This window comes from Dama dama, chromosome 23, assembly GCF_033118175.1.
Source record: "Dama dama isolate Ldn47 chromosome 23, ASM3311817v1, whole genome shotgun sequence".
NCBI classification, from domain to species: Eukaryota; Metazoa; Chordata; class Mammalia; order Artiodactyla; family Cervidae; genus Dama; species Dama dama.
Window position 1 is genome coordinate 56,228,389 of NC_083703.1, and position 18,530 is coordinate 56,246,918.

General features: G+C 43.8%; 1 protein-coding gene across 2 annotated transcripts; it reads right to left on the reverse strand.

Moving 5' to 3' along the window:
• Positions 1-16,240: 16,240 nt before the first annotated feature.
• On the reverse strand, positions 16,241-18,231 carry LOC133044946 (SUMO-activating enzyme subunit 1-like). 2 transcript variants are annotated; one of them, XM_061126898.1, is made up of 2 exons: positions 17,418-18,231; positions 16,241-17,202 (listed from the first exon to the last, which is right to left on the reverse strand). In XM_061126898.1, the coding sequence occupies exons 1-2, from the start codon at positions 18,139-18,141 to the stop codon at positions 16,919-16,921; spliced, it is 1,008 nt and encodes a 335-aa protein (XP_060982881.1). In that variant the 5' UTR covers positions 18,142-18,231; the 3' UTR covers positions 16,241-16,918. The 2 variants fall into 2 exon arrangements, with proteins under 2 accessions (XP_060982881.1, XP_060982880.1); XM_061126897.1 differs by having other exon boundaries at positions 16,241-18,231.
• Between the last annotated feature and the right edge of the window lie 299 nt (positions 18,232-18,530).

Here is an 18,530-nt window from a genome sequence, read left to right on the forward strand (position 1 = left end):
AGCATATCTTCCTGATCCAGGGATCAAACTCATGTCTCCTGCATTGGCAGGCAGATTTTTACCACTGAGAAAATATCATTATCATTGTGAATATTTATAAGAACCATGTTATTATTGTTATAGAATGCTTAGAATTAATTAAGCATATGCAATCTCACCACTCATCATTGCTCAGTGAATTACATCCATGTTACAGGTGAGAGTCACAGGCTCGTGAAGACTGGGCATGTGACAATAACCAGGGACTGCCCTGGAAACTGAGATTGAGCACCACAAGTCTATTCTGAAAATTTGGTGTGGTCCTGCCTCTCAGGCACTTTTTGAGTTGACTCTGAACAGCCTCCATATTTTCACTGACTTTTCTGGTCCTGCTAGATGGATGAGCACTTGTATTTGAAGGCAAGGCAGTGATGGGACTTCCCTGGATGCTGTTTCTAATACAATGGACCAAAGACCCTTCTTTCCTTTGGTGGTCACTCATCCCATTGCGGAATCAGCGCCTTCAGTTGGAACACAACTGCTCCTGCTTATAAATTGCACAGCAGTCTGGGATTGTCTAGAAATTCAAATGTTTCCAACTTCAATGGAGGAAGAAGAACGTTTCAGAGGATGCTTTTTTATCCTCATGGCCTCAGCATCAGAAGCACATGCATAATTTAAAAACTACGTATTTTCAATTATTGTGAGTTTCTCAAACAAGAGGCTTTTTTTGTGAATGTTAAATGCAACTAGATGATCATTAAAATCTTGCTTGTGTTGACATTTCCTTCAGCTCTAAAACTAAGTTAAATTTTCTTAGTAGTAAATGAGACCTCTTGGGAAAAGTGCTTCCAAAGAAAAGATTTAAGCAGTTTTTTTTAGCAAAGAAAAAAGAAATAAAGAATGGGGGCATGAAAAGGAGAAATAGGTTTCAATTTTATGACTTGTTTGGGAATCAAAGTCATGGCCAGTATCCCATGGAGATGAAAATTATTCCAAGCCAGAGGAACAGGGCTGAGAATGTGTGTTTCCATGAAATGTATTGACATTATGATCTTACTAACGCATGCTAATATCCAGCCAAAATTGACTACATAACCAAAAGCACTGGGCAGTCTTACCTAAAATATCAGATACATATTCTGATTTAATCTCATTATTACAAAATTAATTCAGATCCTTGTAGGATGTTTTGAAATGCCTTCCAGAAATAACAAAACTGACAGCCTGATAAATCATATTTCAGTGGCACCTTAGTGAAAAGTCAGAAGAAATCAGTTTGATCCTCCTAGATGAACAGTTCAATGATCAAATTCCTTCCAGCTTTTAGAGTCGCCATCTGTAAAAATATCCCACAGTCGACAGTGATGTTGAGGCATGTCAAGAATCACATTTCCCTGGTTGGAATAATTGATTTCTCACTAAATTCCTATACATACAAGTTTTATTTCTTTCAAGTCAAATTTCAACCCCCTCATCTGACTTTCCAAGATTTGTTAAATGTCTGTAAAACTGAGAAAGCTTAATTTGTTTTCAACTTAGAAAGTCAAGAACAATCTCAAACATTATAAATGATTCTTAAGGGTGGTCCCTAACATTCCTGGTTATGCTCTCAGAATGGTTGGCTTGACATCTGGTAACTTTGGAGCTGTCTTTAGAACCAGGTGAGGGAAGTGTGGCTTATGAATCTCTCTTTGGGAGCTTTGTCTCCACATCTGACAGCCAAGCACAACTGCATAAAATACAGGTGTGATGGTAAGCATAATTTTGTCATGTCCTGATGGCAGATTCCCCTTTTCACTTTTCCTTTTCATTCAAGTGTTTTGGCAATAAACAAAAAAGTAGCTGCCTTGCTTTTTCCAAACAAAGCTCTCAAAATATTGCTATGACTTTCTTTGCCTGTTCCATCCTAAGAGTCCATGGGGAACCTTATCGCTTTATGGCCAAGGCAACTCTGGAGCCAGGCTGTCTGATTTTCACGCCCACATCTTGCTAATTGTGGGGCCCAGGAAGAGTCATGAGACATCTAGGGGCTTTAACTTCCTCATTTGTAAAGTGCAGTTATTAACAGTATTGACCTGCTGGGTTATTATCAATTAAATGAATTAATACCTGCTAGTGGCTCAGACTGCATGAGACACACAGTAAGTATATGACAGCTATTTATTATCCTTGTTGTAATCTTGAGAATGTGGAGCTTTCATTTGAGGCTTTGATTTATTCCTTTGACAATTCTACAGCTCCCTACAGGCTAATGGTCAGGTGACATAAGAAACTTTTCTCATCTTACCTTTTATCAAATGACTATATTTGGTCATATTTTCAGCTCTTTTGTTCCAAGAATCACACCTTATGACACCTTAACCAGCAGAATTTGAAACAAAGTTTCCATATTTGTATGGAGGGAGATTATATTAATACTACCGATAAATACTGATATACACCTACATTCATTTCCCATTACACAGAGGGCATCAAGCGATGTCTTCTGGTTGAAGAAACAGACACCCTGAAGAACAGAAGCTTTATGATTAAGGTTTCAGTTCAGTTCAGTGCTCAGTCATGTCCGACTCTTTGTGACCCCATGGACTGCAGCACGCCAGGCTTCCCTGTCCATCACCAACTCCCAGAGCCTGCTCAAACTCATGTCCACTGAGTTGGTGATGCCATCCAACCATCTCATCCTTTGCTGTCCCCTTCTCCTCCCACCTTCAATCTTTCCCAGCATCAGGGTCTTTTCCAATGAGTCAGTTCTTCGCATCAGGTGATCAAAGTATTGGAGTTTCAGCTTCAGCATCAGATTAAGGTTTGGACTTCAGTTAAAGGTTGCATTTTTGTTTTAATATTAATATCTGTATGGATTTATAATAACACCTTCTAAAGAAGCTTCTGATTTGCTCTATATGTTCTTTAAATTTCCCTGCATAGGCTGAGTAGAATTGATACATTTATAAATCTGTCTATTCTACTCCATTCATTCAAGCAATATGACTACTCACACACACTGACGCTGTCCTAGGTGCTGAAGATACAAATTATATTATCTCTGCAGATGTGATGGAACCTGCATCCAAGGCTGCAATGAAGCAGTCAGGAAGAAGGGTGGCTATAATAGATACTGCTACATTAGAAAGTGTATGGTTTATAAAAGACATGAAACCAGAGAGTGGGGATAGAGTTTGGTGGTAGTGCCAGGGAAGTGGTTTTAAAAGGTGGTTAGGAAACATCATTTAGGGGAAGAATTAAAGCTGAGGGTTTCTCTTATGACTCAGTTGGTAAAGAATCTGCCTGCAATGCAGGAGACCTGGGTTCCATTCCTGGGTCAGGAAGATCCCCTGGAGAAGGAAATGGCAACCCACTCCAGTATTCTTGCCTGGGAAATCCCATGGACAGAGGAGCCTGGTAGGCTACAGTCCATGGGGTTTCAAGAGTTGGACATGAATTAGCAACTAAACCACCACTACATTAAAGTAGAAGTCTAAGTGATAAAAAGGAGCCTTCATCTAAAGATCAGGGGAAGTAAGTTCCAGGCTATGGGACAGCAAGTGTGGGGTATTGTTGGTGTGTTTGTATGTTGCATGTGTATGTGTTTGTGTGTGAATGAGAGATAAAGAGAGATAGAAACAAAATCACTCCAGTGTTCTTGCCTGGAGAATTCTGTGGACAGAGGAGCCTGGTGGGCTGCTGTCCATGGGGTCACACAGAGTCAGACACAACTGAAGCGACTTTGCATGCATACATGCATTGGAGAAGAAAATGGCAACCCACTCCAGTATTCTTGCCTGAAGAATCCCAGGGATGGAGGAGCCTAGTTAGCTGCCATCTATGGGGTCATACAGAGTCAGACACGACTGAAACAACTTAGCAACAGCAGAAACAAACAAACAAACAAAAATGTTAAATTAATCCTAAAATCAGTACTCCCTACCTCCCCTTCTTCCTGTCCCATGGGTAATACCAGCTCCATGCTACAGCCTGTAAGATCTTACCAGCTCAAGACCCACCACTGGTGTTGGACCCCTGGCACATCACCAGGCTATAAGTGAGGTCCAGGATATTAGTTGAGACAGAGTAGATCCTCTTCCCTTTGCAAGGTGGTGCAGACTCCTAGCATCTTTGTAGGTCTGACTTAGAATCTGATACTTTCCTCTCTCCCTAAACTCTGAGAGAGGAAAAGAGGTCTCTCCAGGCTAGAGGGAGACTGGTGGTGGTTTAGCCGCTAAGTCATGTCCAACTCTTTGCAACATCATGGCCTATAACCCACTAGGCTCCTCTGCCCAGGGGATTCTCCATGCAAAAATACTGCAGTGGGTTGCTGTGCCCTCCTGCAGGGGATCTTCCTGACCCAGAAATCGAACCTGCATCTCCTGCATTGCAGGTGAATTCTTTGCCAAGTGAGCCATTGACAGAGCATTTCAGTTTCTCACAACAGCCAAAAACAAACAAGTTAATAAGACAAGCATGGACACAGCACAGAGTGCTGTAAGAGACTTAGGTAAGTCTCTTCTTAAGTAACCAGAGAACAGAGATAACCAAACACCTGTCTCTATGCTTTGTTTATTTATTCTTTGTACTCTTGGAATGATACAATAAATTGTTTAAATAATAATAAATTAGTTTAAAAAGAATTTTTTCCTTATGTTGGGCATACATAAAAGCAAGCAAGAAAATTAAACAAGTAGAGTGAAAAAAAGATTGATTAGAACTTTTAAAAGAGAGAGAAATAACATCCTTTCTTCTGACAGGAAATGCCGTCATCTGATCGTGGGCTATTAACATGCCATTCGTATCCTGGAAGAATATCATGTTAGCAGAAATTAATCTATCAGCTTCTACGTGGTGACCAACCCTGTCAGCTTAATAGGCGCCCAAAAAAACTGATGATGTGGAACCAGAGTAAATAGCAATGTAAAGAGAGATACACCGTGGTTCTTTAGATGCCTGAGTAGATTAACCTGATTATTGATTAGCTGGCTTGTAAATTAATGAGTTATCCCTATTAATTATGTGTGTGTCTTCATAAACGTCCTCATTGGATTTTCTAGTGATGAAGTGAGCTAAGTAAAGAATAAAATGAGGGTGATGCCACAGGCAGAATCTTAGGAGGTGGGTCGGAGTTTCTGTGGGCAACTCCCCCAGGGCATGGTTCAGTTTTCTGTCTTCTCTAGGGCAGTGGGAGGGTCAAGGCTGACCATATCTGCCAGATGGTCACTCAGCCTCCAACTCCACCTCCTCTGAAGGCAGACCCTCCATCCAGTGAACACCTGCATTGGCCCATCCCAGCGGTGCTTGTGGGGCATTGATATTCATTGTGTTTTCTCCATCTTGGTTAACAGCCACGAGCCTGTTGAGAGCAGAGTCTGTGACTGATTATTTTCTTTCTTCCTTGGGCTGGAAGCAGGATGGGACAGCACTGAGTGTCAGATAAGTTGAGGAACTGTGTTTCCATCATCAGAAAGCCTTGGTTTGGGCCAGCCTTGGCAGAAGCCTTGTAAGCATGCTGCCCAGAGGATGATGATTCTGGTATAATGGTCGTGCAGGGGGGACTTTCTATACCCAGAGAGTTGCAAGCTGAAATGTGTGGAGGGAATGCTTACAGTGATCCTGCCCAACTGTGAAGTTCTCATACTAGATCTGATTCCTCACACCCAGCCCCCAGCCTCCAGCACCTCCTGCCTTCCTGAGCATCTGGTGTCACTCGTTTCCTGCAAATGATCCCAGCTCCGATTTACCCATCAGGCACCTTCCATCACTTTTGGTGATTCACCTGCCCTATGTCTTATATAAACTCTGACATTTCAGAAAGGAGATACACTCTTCTCTGACATAAATATTTCTCTGTTTTAAAATTATATTTTGGAATATTGTCATACACATTTGGGAAATGAAGAAAAATAAAAGCGGGTGATGAGTGATCCATCATGATACAGGCATCCTGGCCATTAGCATTTTGTAAATTCAACTCCACAGGATCGTGTATAGAAAACTACAAATTGTGAGATGATTGTCTCCATAGGGTGTGCACTCATACCGCTCGCAAGCGGAGCTTTCTGGCAGAACTCAAACAGCTTGTATTTGCCTTTTCGCCACATCTACTTGAAGTGGATGGTGTGGTAGGAACTGCGTGAATCATCTCCTTGGTAGCATGACACTCCTCTCAATATTTCATGGTGGGTTGGAGAGAGAACAGGCTGTCCATCCCCAGGCTCAGCTGTGCCACTGGTCACAGTGTGATGGGAAACACATCTCTTCCCATCTCTGTGATGCAGCTGCTTTTTCCTCCTTGGTGGAGGACAGATGAAATAAGCACCAGGGTTCCTACCAGCTATGAAATTCTATAATTCCACGGGGCTTCAATAAGGGGGCAATAGGCGGGGATGTCTACACATCCACTGGAACTTGAGAGGGTGAAATGAATGCTTGAGTTCCCCTTTGGAGATGTCAGATCCCAGCAAAGCAATCACTGCAAACAGAGCGCTTGGAAGAGTTGTATGCCGGACGAGGCGTCGCACAGCCGAGCAGCCTCCTCGATGCTGCCCCGGGGGCTGTTAGTCTGTTGATGAGAACCATTTATCTTTTATCTTGCCCCTGTGCGCAGGCAGTGAGATCCAGAAGAGACGGCATTATTTGTTGGATTAAAACTCAGAATGCATCACCATATAAAACCAGGGAATGTGTTTCTCACAATTTTTTTTTTTACTATATATATTTGAAAAATCCTAATTTGACTTGTAACTCAACTTTTTTACTTTGACTGTGGATGTGAAGGCTTCATGTAGGGAGAGTCAAACATTAATAATTCAACTGTTCTTAGTGAGGAAAATCCTCTGCAAGGAAAATAAGGCAGATGTGGACACATAGGAGGAGCTCCGTAAAAGTTCCACAAATAAAAAGGGTAGATGAGTGAGCCAATTCGCAGCAAAAACAAGTGGTCCTCTATGATCATGAATTCATGGATTTCCAGTTGTTTGATCAAATAATCAATGGATGACCTAGGATGTTTAAGCTGTAATGAGAGCGTATTGTTTCAGCAATGCTGATTTTAGTTCCTAGCTCACTGGCAGGGAGACAGGCATCCAGGGAAAAGGCAGAGGCTGCTCCAGGCTTTACTTATTATCTGATAAGCTTGTAAGTGGAGTCTGTCTGCTCACCGCCCAAAAGCCATTGTTGAAGCCAAGTTGGTGGAAAGCAAAGTTTGCTTTAGTTTGTATGCTGGCAACTGGGATGGGAGGAAGGGGTGGATATCTGTCCAAAGCCCAGCTCCACCATCACAACCACCCTTCCCCTGGCAATCAGGAGGCAAGTGCTTTTTATAGGCTGAGGGAACTGACTACATGCAGAAATAGCATATTCATCTCTGACAGTCATCTTGAAATTGGTCATGGGTGTTTCATCAGTATCATCTCAACTGTTTTAAATAGTTAGTCTTCAATTTCAGGGTCAGTTTTTTCCCCGTTTCTTTGAGGACAATTCTCAGAATTGTCACAGCTTATGCTGTAGCTATAATCTGATCATCATGGTGTTAACTTCTTTTATCTGGTGGGGGTTTCAGTATCTACAAGACAGCTCACAGGATGTGGCTCAGAATATTCTTTATAGCCCTTGAGGAGTAGCTAAAGATCCTTGACTTTACTTAAATGAGTGCATTATTATTATCATTAGGCTTCCCTAGTGACTCAGACAGTAAAGAATCTGCCTGCAATGCAGGAGACCAGGGTTTGATCCATGGGTCGGGAAGACGCCCTGGAGAAGGAAACAGCAACCCACTCCAGTATTCTTGCTGGGAAATCCCAAGGACAGAGGCGCTGGTGGGCTTCAATATCTACAAGACAGCTCACAGGATGTGGCTCAGAATATTGTCTATAGCCCTTGAGGAGGAACTAAAGGTTCTTGACTTAACTTAAATGAATACATTATTATTATTTGGTCTCCTTTGACTGTTTTCCTTTGTTTCTGCATTTTCTCATTTCTCTGATTAAACTTCTTCTTTGGCTAAAGCGTTTCCACAGAAAAGAGGCAGGCTGAGGACATGGTAGGGGGTTGGGGGGTAGGGGGATGGCAAGAACCATAAGATCCAGCTCTGCTTCAGTAAGACGTGATAATTTTCTGTGCCATCCCCTGGAGATTCTAACCTGAGTCTGGGATGGGAACTCTAGTTCTCAAACTTGGACAGATGTTGATATCACCTGGAGAGTTTTTGAAACACTGATACCTAGGCTCCAATATCAAGGATTCTAATTCAGTTGATATGGGGTATGAACTGAGCATAAGTTTTTTTTTTTGTTGTTTTTTTTTTTTTTAATGTTCTGAGTGATTCTAATATGCAGAGAAGTTTGAGAACCACTGCTGTAGACTGAACCAGTGTCACAGGTGACTCATGACCACCTAGGAGGGCAGCAGCCCAGTGCATTATCTGGGTTGCTGCTGTGAGGCTGAGGAGCAAAAGGTCCCCGAAGAAGTTTTTGATTGGAAACGTCTGATGCTTAGATGGTCTCGCATCCTTCTTCACAGTTGAAAAGTAGAAAATGAAATATGACAAATGGGCTTTTTTTTTAGTTTAAAAAATTTTGATTCATTTATTTATTTTAATTGGAGGATAATTACTTTACAATATTGTGATGGTTTTGCCACACATCAATATGAATGGGCCATAGGCACATATCACTCATTATTAGACAAATGCAAATCAAAGTCACAGTGAGGTATCATCTCACACTGGACAGAATGACCAACATCAAAAAGTCTACAAACAATAAATGCTGGACAGTGTGTGGAGAAAAGGGAACCTTCCCACACTGTTGGTGGGAATGCAAACTCATCCAACCACTATGGAGAACAGTATGGAGATTCCTTAAAAGACTATAACCCAGCAATCCCACTCTTGGGCATATACCCCTAGGAAACCAGAATTGAAAAAGGCACATGTACCCCAATGATCATTGCAGCACTATTTACAATAGCTAGGACATGGAAGCAATCTAGATGTCAACTGGCAGATGAATGGATAAGGAAATTGTGGTACATATACACAATGCAATATTACAGACAAATGTGCTTTTAAATATACAGCTGCTCTTGCAAGAAAGAAAATAAAATCTGTAGGTGCAGTAAAAACAGAGAACTGAAGAGATATCTGCATTCCTACCCTGGTGTGTTAAAGGGAGGGCGGGTGACAGTCTCAATAACCTTGGGCAGGGGTTCTAAATGCCAGCTCTAAATCAGAATCATCTGGGGAGATTTTAAGCCGTATTAGTGCCCAGTCTTACTCCAAACCTGTTAATTAAATATCTTTGTGGATGGGGCTCAGCCGTCAGGCTTTGTAAAAGTTCTCCCAGATGATTCTAATATGTGGCAGGTTGATTTGGGTTTTAATTCCCACATTAAAGTCAGACATGAACAAGGATGCTGATTATCACTATATTATTCAGCATCACAGTGGACATAGTTGGGCACGACAGAAACAACTTAGCACGCATGCACAAACAATAGAAAATAACACTACACTAAGTTCTATTTTAAAGTGGTATTCACAGCACCAAACCTCCCAAAAGGTAGTTAAGAATAAAGCTATTCTGTAATAATCTAAACAGGAAAAGAACTTGAAAAAGAATAGATGTATGTATAACTGAATCACTTTTCTGTACACCTGAAAACTAACACAACATTGTTAACAACTATACTTCAATATAAAATAGAAGTTTAAATAAATATAAAAAAAGAATAAAGCTATTGAATCTAAAAAAGAATAACTATATATACCAGTTGAGTTCAGTCGCTCAGTCGTGTCTGACTCTTTGCAACCCCATGGACTGCAGCACACCAGGCCTCCCTGTCCATCAACAGCTCCCAGAGTTTACACAAACTCATATCCATTGAGTCAGTGATGCCATCCAACCATCTCATCCTCTGTTGTCCGCTTCTCCTCCTGCCTTCAATCTTTCCCAGCATCAGGGTCTTTTCCAATGAATCAGCTCTTCTCATCAGGTGACCAAAGTGTTGGAGTTTCAGCTTCAACATCAGTCCTTCCAATGAACATTCAGGACTGATTTCCTTTAGGATGGACTGGTTGGATCTCCTTGCAGTCCAAGTGACTCTCAGGAGTCTTCTCCAACACCACAGTTCAAAAGCATCAATTCTTCAGTGCTCAGCTTTCTTTATAGTCCAACTCTCACATCCATACATGACTACTGGAAAAACCGTAGCCTTGACTAGCCAGACCTTTGTTGGCAAAGTAATGTCTCTGCTTTTGAATATGCTGTCTAGGTTGGTCATAACTTTCCTTCCAAGGAGTAAGTGTCTTTTTATTTCATGGCTGCAGTCACCATCTTCAGTGATTTTGGAACCCCCCCCCCCAAAAAAAAATGTCTGCTAGTGTTTCCACTGTTTCTCCATCTATTTGCCATGAAGTAATGGGACCAGATGCCATGATCCTAGTCTTCTGAATGTTGAGCTTTAAGCCAGCTTTTTCACTCTCCTCTTTCACTTTCATCAAGAGGCTCTTTAGTTCTTCTTCGCTTTCTGCCATAAGAGTGGTGTCATCTGCATATATAAAGCTATTGATATTTCTTCCAGCAATCTTGATTCCAGTTTGTGCTTCATCCAGCCCAGTGTTTCTCATGATGTACTCTGCATAAAAGTTTAATAAGCAGGGTGACAATATACAGTCTTGACATACTCCTTTTTTCTATTTGGAACCAGTCTGTTGTTCCATGTCCAGTTCTTTTTTTTTTTTTTTTCATGTTCAGTTCTAACTGTTGTTTCCTGATCTGCATACAGATTTCTCAAGAGGCAGGTCAGGTGTTCTGGTATTCCCATCTCTTTAAGAATTTTCCACAGTTTATTGTGATCTACACAGTCAAAGGCTTTGGCATAGTCAATAAAGCAGAAATAGATGTTTTTCTGGCACTCTCTTGCTTTTTCAATGATCCAGCAGATGTCGGCAATTTGATCTCTGGTTCCTCTGCCTTTTCTAAAACCAGCTTGAATATCTGGAAGTTCACAGTTCATGTATTGTTGAAGCCTGGCTTAGAGAATTTTGAGCATTACTTAACTAGCGGGTGAGATGAGTACAACTGTGCAGTAGTTTGAGCATTCTTTGGCATTGCCTTTCTTAGGGATTGGAATGAAAACTGACCTTTTCCAGTCCTGTGGCTACTGCTGAGTTTTCCAAATTTGCTGGTATATTGAGTTCAGCACTTTCACAACATCATCTCTTAGAATTTGAAATAAGATTTTAAATATATATGTATATATAAATATATATATATAAATGTATAGTAATGTAGTATTAGTCATTCATTTGTGTCTGACTCCTTGTTATCCCATGGACTGTAACCTGCCAGGCTCCTCTGTCCATTGACTTCTCCAGGCAAGAATACTGCAGTGGGTAGTCATTTACTTCTCCAGGGGATCTTCCCAACCCAGAGATGGAAGCCAGGTCTCCCACACTGCAGGAAGATTCTTTACCATCTGAGCCACCAGTGAAACCCATTCCTTTGGATCATGTTCACATAAAGAGCTGGCAAGATCTAAGAGTTTCATTGGCTCATGTGGCTTCTTGGGTCAATAAATTGAAAGGGAGCAATGGTGGAGATCAAACCAGTCAATCCTAAAGGAAATCAACCCTGAATGCTGATGCTGAAGTTGAAGCTCCAATACTTTGTCCACCTGATTTGGACTGACTCATTGGACAAGACCTAGATGCTGGGAAAGATTGAAGGCAGAAGGAGAAAAGGGTGACAGAGGATGAAATGGTTGGATGGCATCACCAATAAATTGGACGTGAACTCAGACAAACTCCAGGAGATGGTACAGGGAGGCTTGATGTGCTCTAGTCCATGAGGCTACAAAGAGTCAGACATGACTTGGCAACTGAACAACAACAGTGGTGGACACCTGCATTCAAGTTTGGGACTGTTGCTATAATCCAAGTGACGGGAATCCAGGGAATTGTGATAGAGGTGGCAAGAAATGGTCAAGTTTTGGATACGTTTTGAAGGTAGAACCAATAGGATTTGGTGAAGAATTGTCCGTGGAATATGAGAGAGGGGTGACTCCAGGTTTTGGCCAGAAACACTGGAAGGAGAGTGTTTGCATTGCCTGAAATGGACAAGACCATGGAACATTGGTGTAGGCAGAAGTGCATCAGGGGGTTGGTTTGGATCTGTACAGTTTCAGGTGATAATTAGATTATCATGCTGTTAGTTGCATATGAAATTCTGGAACTGAGAAGGAAGTGCCAGAAGTTTAGGCTAAAAATAAAAGCTAAAGATTTGTTAATACATGATGGTGTTTTAAAACAGTGGTCACAGGACCTACAGAACTTGGAAACTTGTTAGATTGCAAATTCTTGGGTCAACCCTAGATATCTAGGGACTTCTGAGAGCTGCTGAATCAGGAACTTCATGGGTAGGGGCTATCTGTGTTTAATAAGACTCCAGGGTATTGAGAAGGATGCTGGGGTTGCGACGCTGGTCAGAGGGACAGATTCTGCTTGGATAGAGAGACACCTGTTCCAGGCACTGATGCTTGGGTCCTGCTGAGACTTAGAGGACAGGGCAGGGAGAGAAGAGAGAACCAGCCAAAGAGACAAAAAGAAAAGCAAGTGAGGTGATATGAGGAAGATGGAAATTTTCACCAGATAGATGCACAGATTCAGTGCAATCCCGAACAAAATCTCAGAAGTTAACAGAGCTTGACAGCTGATTCTAAAAGTCACATAACAGAGTAAAGGGCCAAAGATGGATAAGACAATTGTGAGAAAGACTCAGGCAGGATTAACCTCAGCAGAAATCATAAGAGCTGTAGGAGATTTGTGTGTGAGAGGAGGGCAGTCTCAAATCAATGGGGAAGGATGGACTTTTTAATAACTGGTATGCAGACAATTGGCTGGACATATGGAAAAGAAATATATTTAGATCCCCACATAACACCATACACAAAAATATATTCCAGATGGATTAAAGGCCTACATGTGAAAGCAAATGTTTAAAAAGAAAATATGGGATAATATCTTTATCTTTCTGGGATAGTAAAAGAAAAAAAAATCTGATTAAAAAATTGATACGTTTGATGACAAGATTTTACATATTTGAATGACAAAAGCCAATTTCACAAATTGGGAGAAAGTATTGGCATTAGTGGTAAAGAACCCATCTGCCAATGCAGAAGATTCAAGAGATGTGGGTTCGATTCCTGGGTTGGGAAGATCCCCTGGAGGAGGGCATAGCAACCCGAGTATTCTTGCCTGGAGACTCCCATGGACAGAGGAACCTGGTGGGCTACTAGGATCACAAAGGGTCAGACACGACTGAGCAACTTAAATGCACACATGTGTTTATGATAAAATTGTTCCAATCAAGATCCAAACCCTTCTACACTGCACTAGGTTGCTCTTTCTCTCAAATATCTTCCTCTCTTGAGCCTACCCTCCATTGCCCTCCACTTCTGATGTCTATTTATTGAGGAAAATGGGTCTTTTGTTTTGCCTTCTGTATGTTGTGGATCAAATCTCCCTGGTGTCGTTTAACATGGTTTCTCTATCCCCTTATTTTCTGCCAACTTGTGAACTGAAAAGTAAGTGTGGAGGTTTGATTGCATCACAGTATGTGTGTGGGTGTGTGTGGGGGGGTCATGTGGGTCTGTGGTGTCGGTGTGGTGTGCCTGTGTTGGTCTATGTGTGGTGTGCTCGTATTTGTGCTGTGGTGTGGGGGGGTTGTGTGTATGTTTGTTGTACGTGGTGTGGTGTGTGTGTATGTCTGTGGTATGTGATATGATGTGGTGTGTGTGAGTGAGTGTGTGGTGGGGCAGGTGGAGAGAGAGAGAAGGCAACAGAAGGCTGAGGCACTGGGGTCTGGGGTGGGTGGGGAGTTTGGAAGCCAATGGGGTCTCCTCCACGGAGCAGAACTAGAGGGGGCTCTTGCATCTGTGGTTCCCAGTTAATGCCTAAGACACTCCACCATGATAAACATCCAAACTTTCAGATGAGAATCTGCACTCTGGGGCGATGGAGCCTGGGTCTGCCTGGCAGAGCTGGAACAGATTAGACCTGAGGTTGCATTTATTCAACCCCAAAGTCTTGGTTCTTCCCTTCACCCACCCACGTGAGCTCTCCCCACTCACCTGGCCCAGGGCCCCATGCAGTCTCCAGGTCCCCTGCCTACAGAGGGAGGAGGAGGGGAGGGAAGGACAGAGGTGGAGACAGAGACAGATAGATGACATATGCTGAGCCCTCTCCTGCTCAGCAGGGGTTGGGGGGGTTGATGCAAGATTCCAGGATCTCCCTGCCCCCGAGGCTTTCAAACAAAACCTTCAAGACTGCCCACAGTCTGCAGCAAATCTGTCAGCTTCCCTCACAGGTTTGAAATGATGTTGTGTGAAGTACCACCGTGGAGGCACCATCACATGTGCAGTTTGCTTCTGAACTTACTGCTGGCTAGAAACACAGCCTCCAAAGCAGCCTTTTCATTCATTGCAGTTTGGAGTTTGGTTATTTAGAACAAATGTGCTGGCAGGGTACTTCTGGGCTTTGGGCGGGGGGGATTTGACATGGTGGGGACATGGTTCTGCTCCATGGTATGAAATTCATCAATCAGAATTCCTTTTTAATGGGTTCTTCAGAGGGGTCTGTATCACAGCATGGCTATAAATAAACATGGGACCTAGGGGGAAAAGGGCTGTATGGCCTTCCTGCGTGCCTGGTGGCTGCCAAGGGGTGGAGAACTGTTTCACCCCTCCTTTCCTGCCCAGTGCGCATGTAGCACCCACATCCTTGAGGGTTTGAACTAAAGGGATGAGGATAGAGAGATCAATAAGTTAACAAGCTAGGGATCCTGTTCTAAGGGAGTGTGCGAGCAGTTCCAACCAGGTCCACAAATACTAATGAGCATCTATCCTCAGTAGAAGGATATGATAAACCAGGGATGGGGTATAGGTTGGGTTCTCACAGCTTTCTCTTCAGCAGGAGATGCAAAGAGAAATCTGGGAACAAAGAGTCAGCTGTGGATACGTGCATGCCTACCCTCTCCCAGAGGATGTGGTGGGGACTCTGGTGCCCTTAGAAGCTGGTCTCTTAGTTGAGTCTTGGCAGGGATGTCGGAGGTAGGAGGTATGGAAGCGGCTTCCTGCAGCTTCTTCCTGCTGCCTCATCCTGCACCAGCTTCTGCTCTCAGGCTCCAGGTCTCCAGCTGTGTTGGGTTTCAAGTCCTAAGAAGTTATCCTGCTTCTTGAATCCCCCACGTTTCCTCCCCATGGTCCAGGGTGGAAGGAACTCTCCACATCAGCCTGCTTCTTAGGTCTCAGCTTAAACTTGACCCATTTTGAGAAAAATCCAACATGATTCAATCTAGATGTGTTTACTCCCCTAGGAGCCCACATCGCCCATCTTTCTCCTCCATAGACCTCATCACCTTGCTTAGAGTCTGAGTCTGACCAGAGTCTCTTTGCAGGTGACCAGCCTCCACATTCAAGCAGGAAGCATTGTGTCTCATTTGTTGTAGTGTCCTAATTGTCCAGGACAGCACTTGAAATGTAGGAGGCAACTAATAAATGTTTGTAATATGAATAAAGGGATACTCACATGTAAAAATGAATGATATTATCATGCCCTCAGGGTGTAAAAGTTTTGACAAAAAATGGCAAAAGTGGCTACGTGGATGAATTAATAAGTTGGCTGGTATTAGAGAGAATGTTCTTTGAATGATAAAACAGTCATTCTATCTCCTTTCTCCCTTGATGCCACAAAGACTTGAAAATTAAATATTTATTTTCTCACCCCACTACACTAAGGGCTGACCACAAGGCAAAGTTCTGACAAATAATAAGGCAGAAGTACGATAGGGGGCATTCAGGAATGTAGCTTACTGTCTTGTAAAAGAAGTCAGTACGTTGTTGGTGCTGCCCTGTTTCCCGCTAAACATGGATTTGATGGCTGGTGTGGTGGCAACCATATTGTGATGATGTTCAACAGATGTGACAAAAGTCAGTCCACAAGAAGAATAATAACAGCAACTAAGATAGAATGAATCTGGGTATTCAGTGGCATCAGTAAGCCAGTGAATTTAAACTGACAGCAACTACATTTTGACAACTTACAGTGTAAGACAAACTCCTGATTATTTCAGCCATTATTCATTCAGATTTCATTAACTCATAGCTAAACGTGCTTCCAACTGGTATTGACAACTGGATGAGGTACCTGGCATTTTATGTTTCAATTCTGGACCAGGCTATGGGTGAATTCTTTTTTTTTTTTTTTCAAATCTTAAAGCAAATAACTTTATTTCTATCATTCCTTTTTGAAGAACCAAAGAAACATAGAATATATAAAAAACACACAAACAGCTGCGATTCAGGGGGGTAACAAGAAGGACCGACATAGCCCTTCAATGCGACAGCCTGCAGCGCGATCGCCTGCATCTGTGAGGGGCTCTGCTGGAAGACAGGCCGGCTCCCTGTCCCACCTCAAAGCCAAAGAGTCAGGCTCCCCAGGGGTGGGACCCGGGAATCTGCCTTTTAAAACAAGCATTCCCATTAATATTCCACTGGCAAGGCCTCACCCTAATACCCAAAAAGATTTGGTAATACTTCCTCTCTTTCAAAATCCAGGCTGGAAACTCAACTAATCCTAGACTAAACTCAAGAGCAGCACACCGATGCCGCCTGTTGCTTCTCAGAGCTTCAGACTTTGGTGGACACACACTCCGCCCGCCATGTTTTTGGCTCTCTAAGGGCACCTGTCTGCACTTGAAACTGTGGTTCCGCTGTGTGGTTTCATGGCTCCGGGAGTTATTCCCCACCTGAAGTCACGCTCCTCGCTGTGTGACATCAGGTGGGGACTGAGGACAAGAAGGTGGCAAGAGGCTCCTAGGCAACAAAGTGTGCTGGTTCCTGGCTGGGGACTTTCAGGAACTGACCATGCAGGAGAGCTGGGAGGAGACCATCAGGACCCAGGCCCTTGCTTAGCAGCCACTGGTGCTTCACAGCCTCGCGGCTCGCAGGAAATGGTTGGTACTGGTTCAGTGACTTGGTTTTTCCCTCGCGTGGAGAGGCCTTCATGGGGGAGGGGAGGGGATCCATTGCACAAGGGCACCGTGCGGTCAGCATCTCTGGGGCCGCGGAGTCTCGGGTTCACTTGGGGCCCAGGCACTCCACAATCCCATTCCCCTTCATGCCATCGAAGAAGAAGAAGTTGTTGTGAGGGGGGTCCCTCTGAGACAGGGCCTTCACAATTTCCTGGGCCAGGATCCCTCCAACAACTGCACACACTGGGGCCATCTCAGAGAAGCAGTACCTGACAAAGTCTTCAGGAAGCAGGTCAGGATTGACACCCAGGGCATCAAGCACATCGTTTCGTATCTGGAGCAATAACTCAGAATCTTCCCCAAAGGTATCAGAACTAGGATCTCTTCCTTTATCTGTGCGAAACTTCAGGAGCACTTGAAGGAGGAAGTAATCCGGAGTTGTGCGCTTCAGGGCTGCTTTATCGCTGCTCCAGTCCACTTCCAGCACCTCTTTGATGGAGCAGAAGACCACCTTCTTCTTAACCATGGTTGTCTCAGATGAATCAAGTTTGGCTCTCTTGGTATCAGGTCCATCTTCTACTCCTTGACTGACTTTGGCAACTTTGGTTTTCTCCTCTACAAATTCATGCTCTCCAAGATTGGCAAACGTGTATCCATGGTAGCCAAAAACATCGCCCGTAAAGAACTTGATGCTATTTTTGTGACAGATCTGGTCAACTTTCACTATGACGTCCCTGGAGCAGCAAGTCAGACATACAGCATCAAATTGGGCGAAAAACGACTCGGGTTTCTTTTCTATATTCTCAGTGTCCACCTTCACATCCACCATGGGGTTGAGATTCTGTGCTCGCTCCAAAGAGGCTTCAGCCCTGTTTCGGCCAACAGACCCAGTACGGATCAAGAACGGGGCTCCGGGGTCTTCTGGAGATACCTGCTCGTGATCCAGCATGGTCAGTCCTTTCACTCCAGCCAGGATGAGATTCTTGGCGATTTCAGCCCCGAGTCCCTTCATGCCGACAAGAAGCACCCGAGAGGCCCGCAGCCGTTTCTGGGCCTCCAATCCCCAAAGACGGATCTGCCGGTCATACTGCGCCGCCTCCTCCTCGCTGATACCGCCGCCCGCCTCCTCCTTCTCCACCATGGCGCCGGCTCTAGCTGCCTGAGCCCTGCTCCGGCTCCCGGCAACCGCCAGCCGGCCCCACACGCCGCCAACCGCCGCCGGCCGCGCGCCCGGGAGGCGTCTGCCTGGGTGAATTCTGTATGGTACAAAGGTACTGAGCAGGGGCAGGTCACACGAAGAAACAAGGAAGGATGTAAGGATGACGATCTTTGATGGACCCCCCGCCTCCCACAGGCAGAGCAGTATCCTTCCACCTACACCCAAGGAGGTTACAGATGACACAGTGATGGCTACCATTGACTGCTTGTTCTCTGATCTGCTGCTGTTCCCTCTAAAAACCCTCCTTGGAAAATATAACAGCTTTTATTAGGCTCTAAAGACATGGAGGACCTTGATGACGCTTTCCAGAC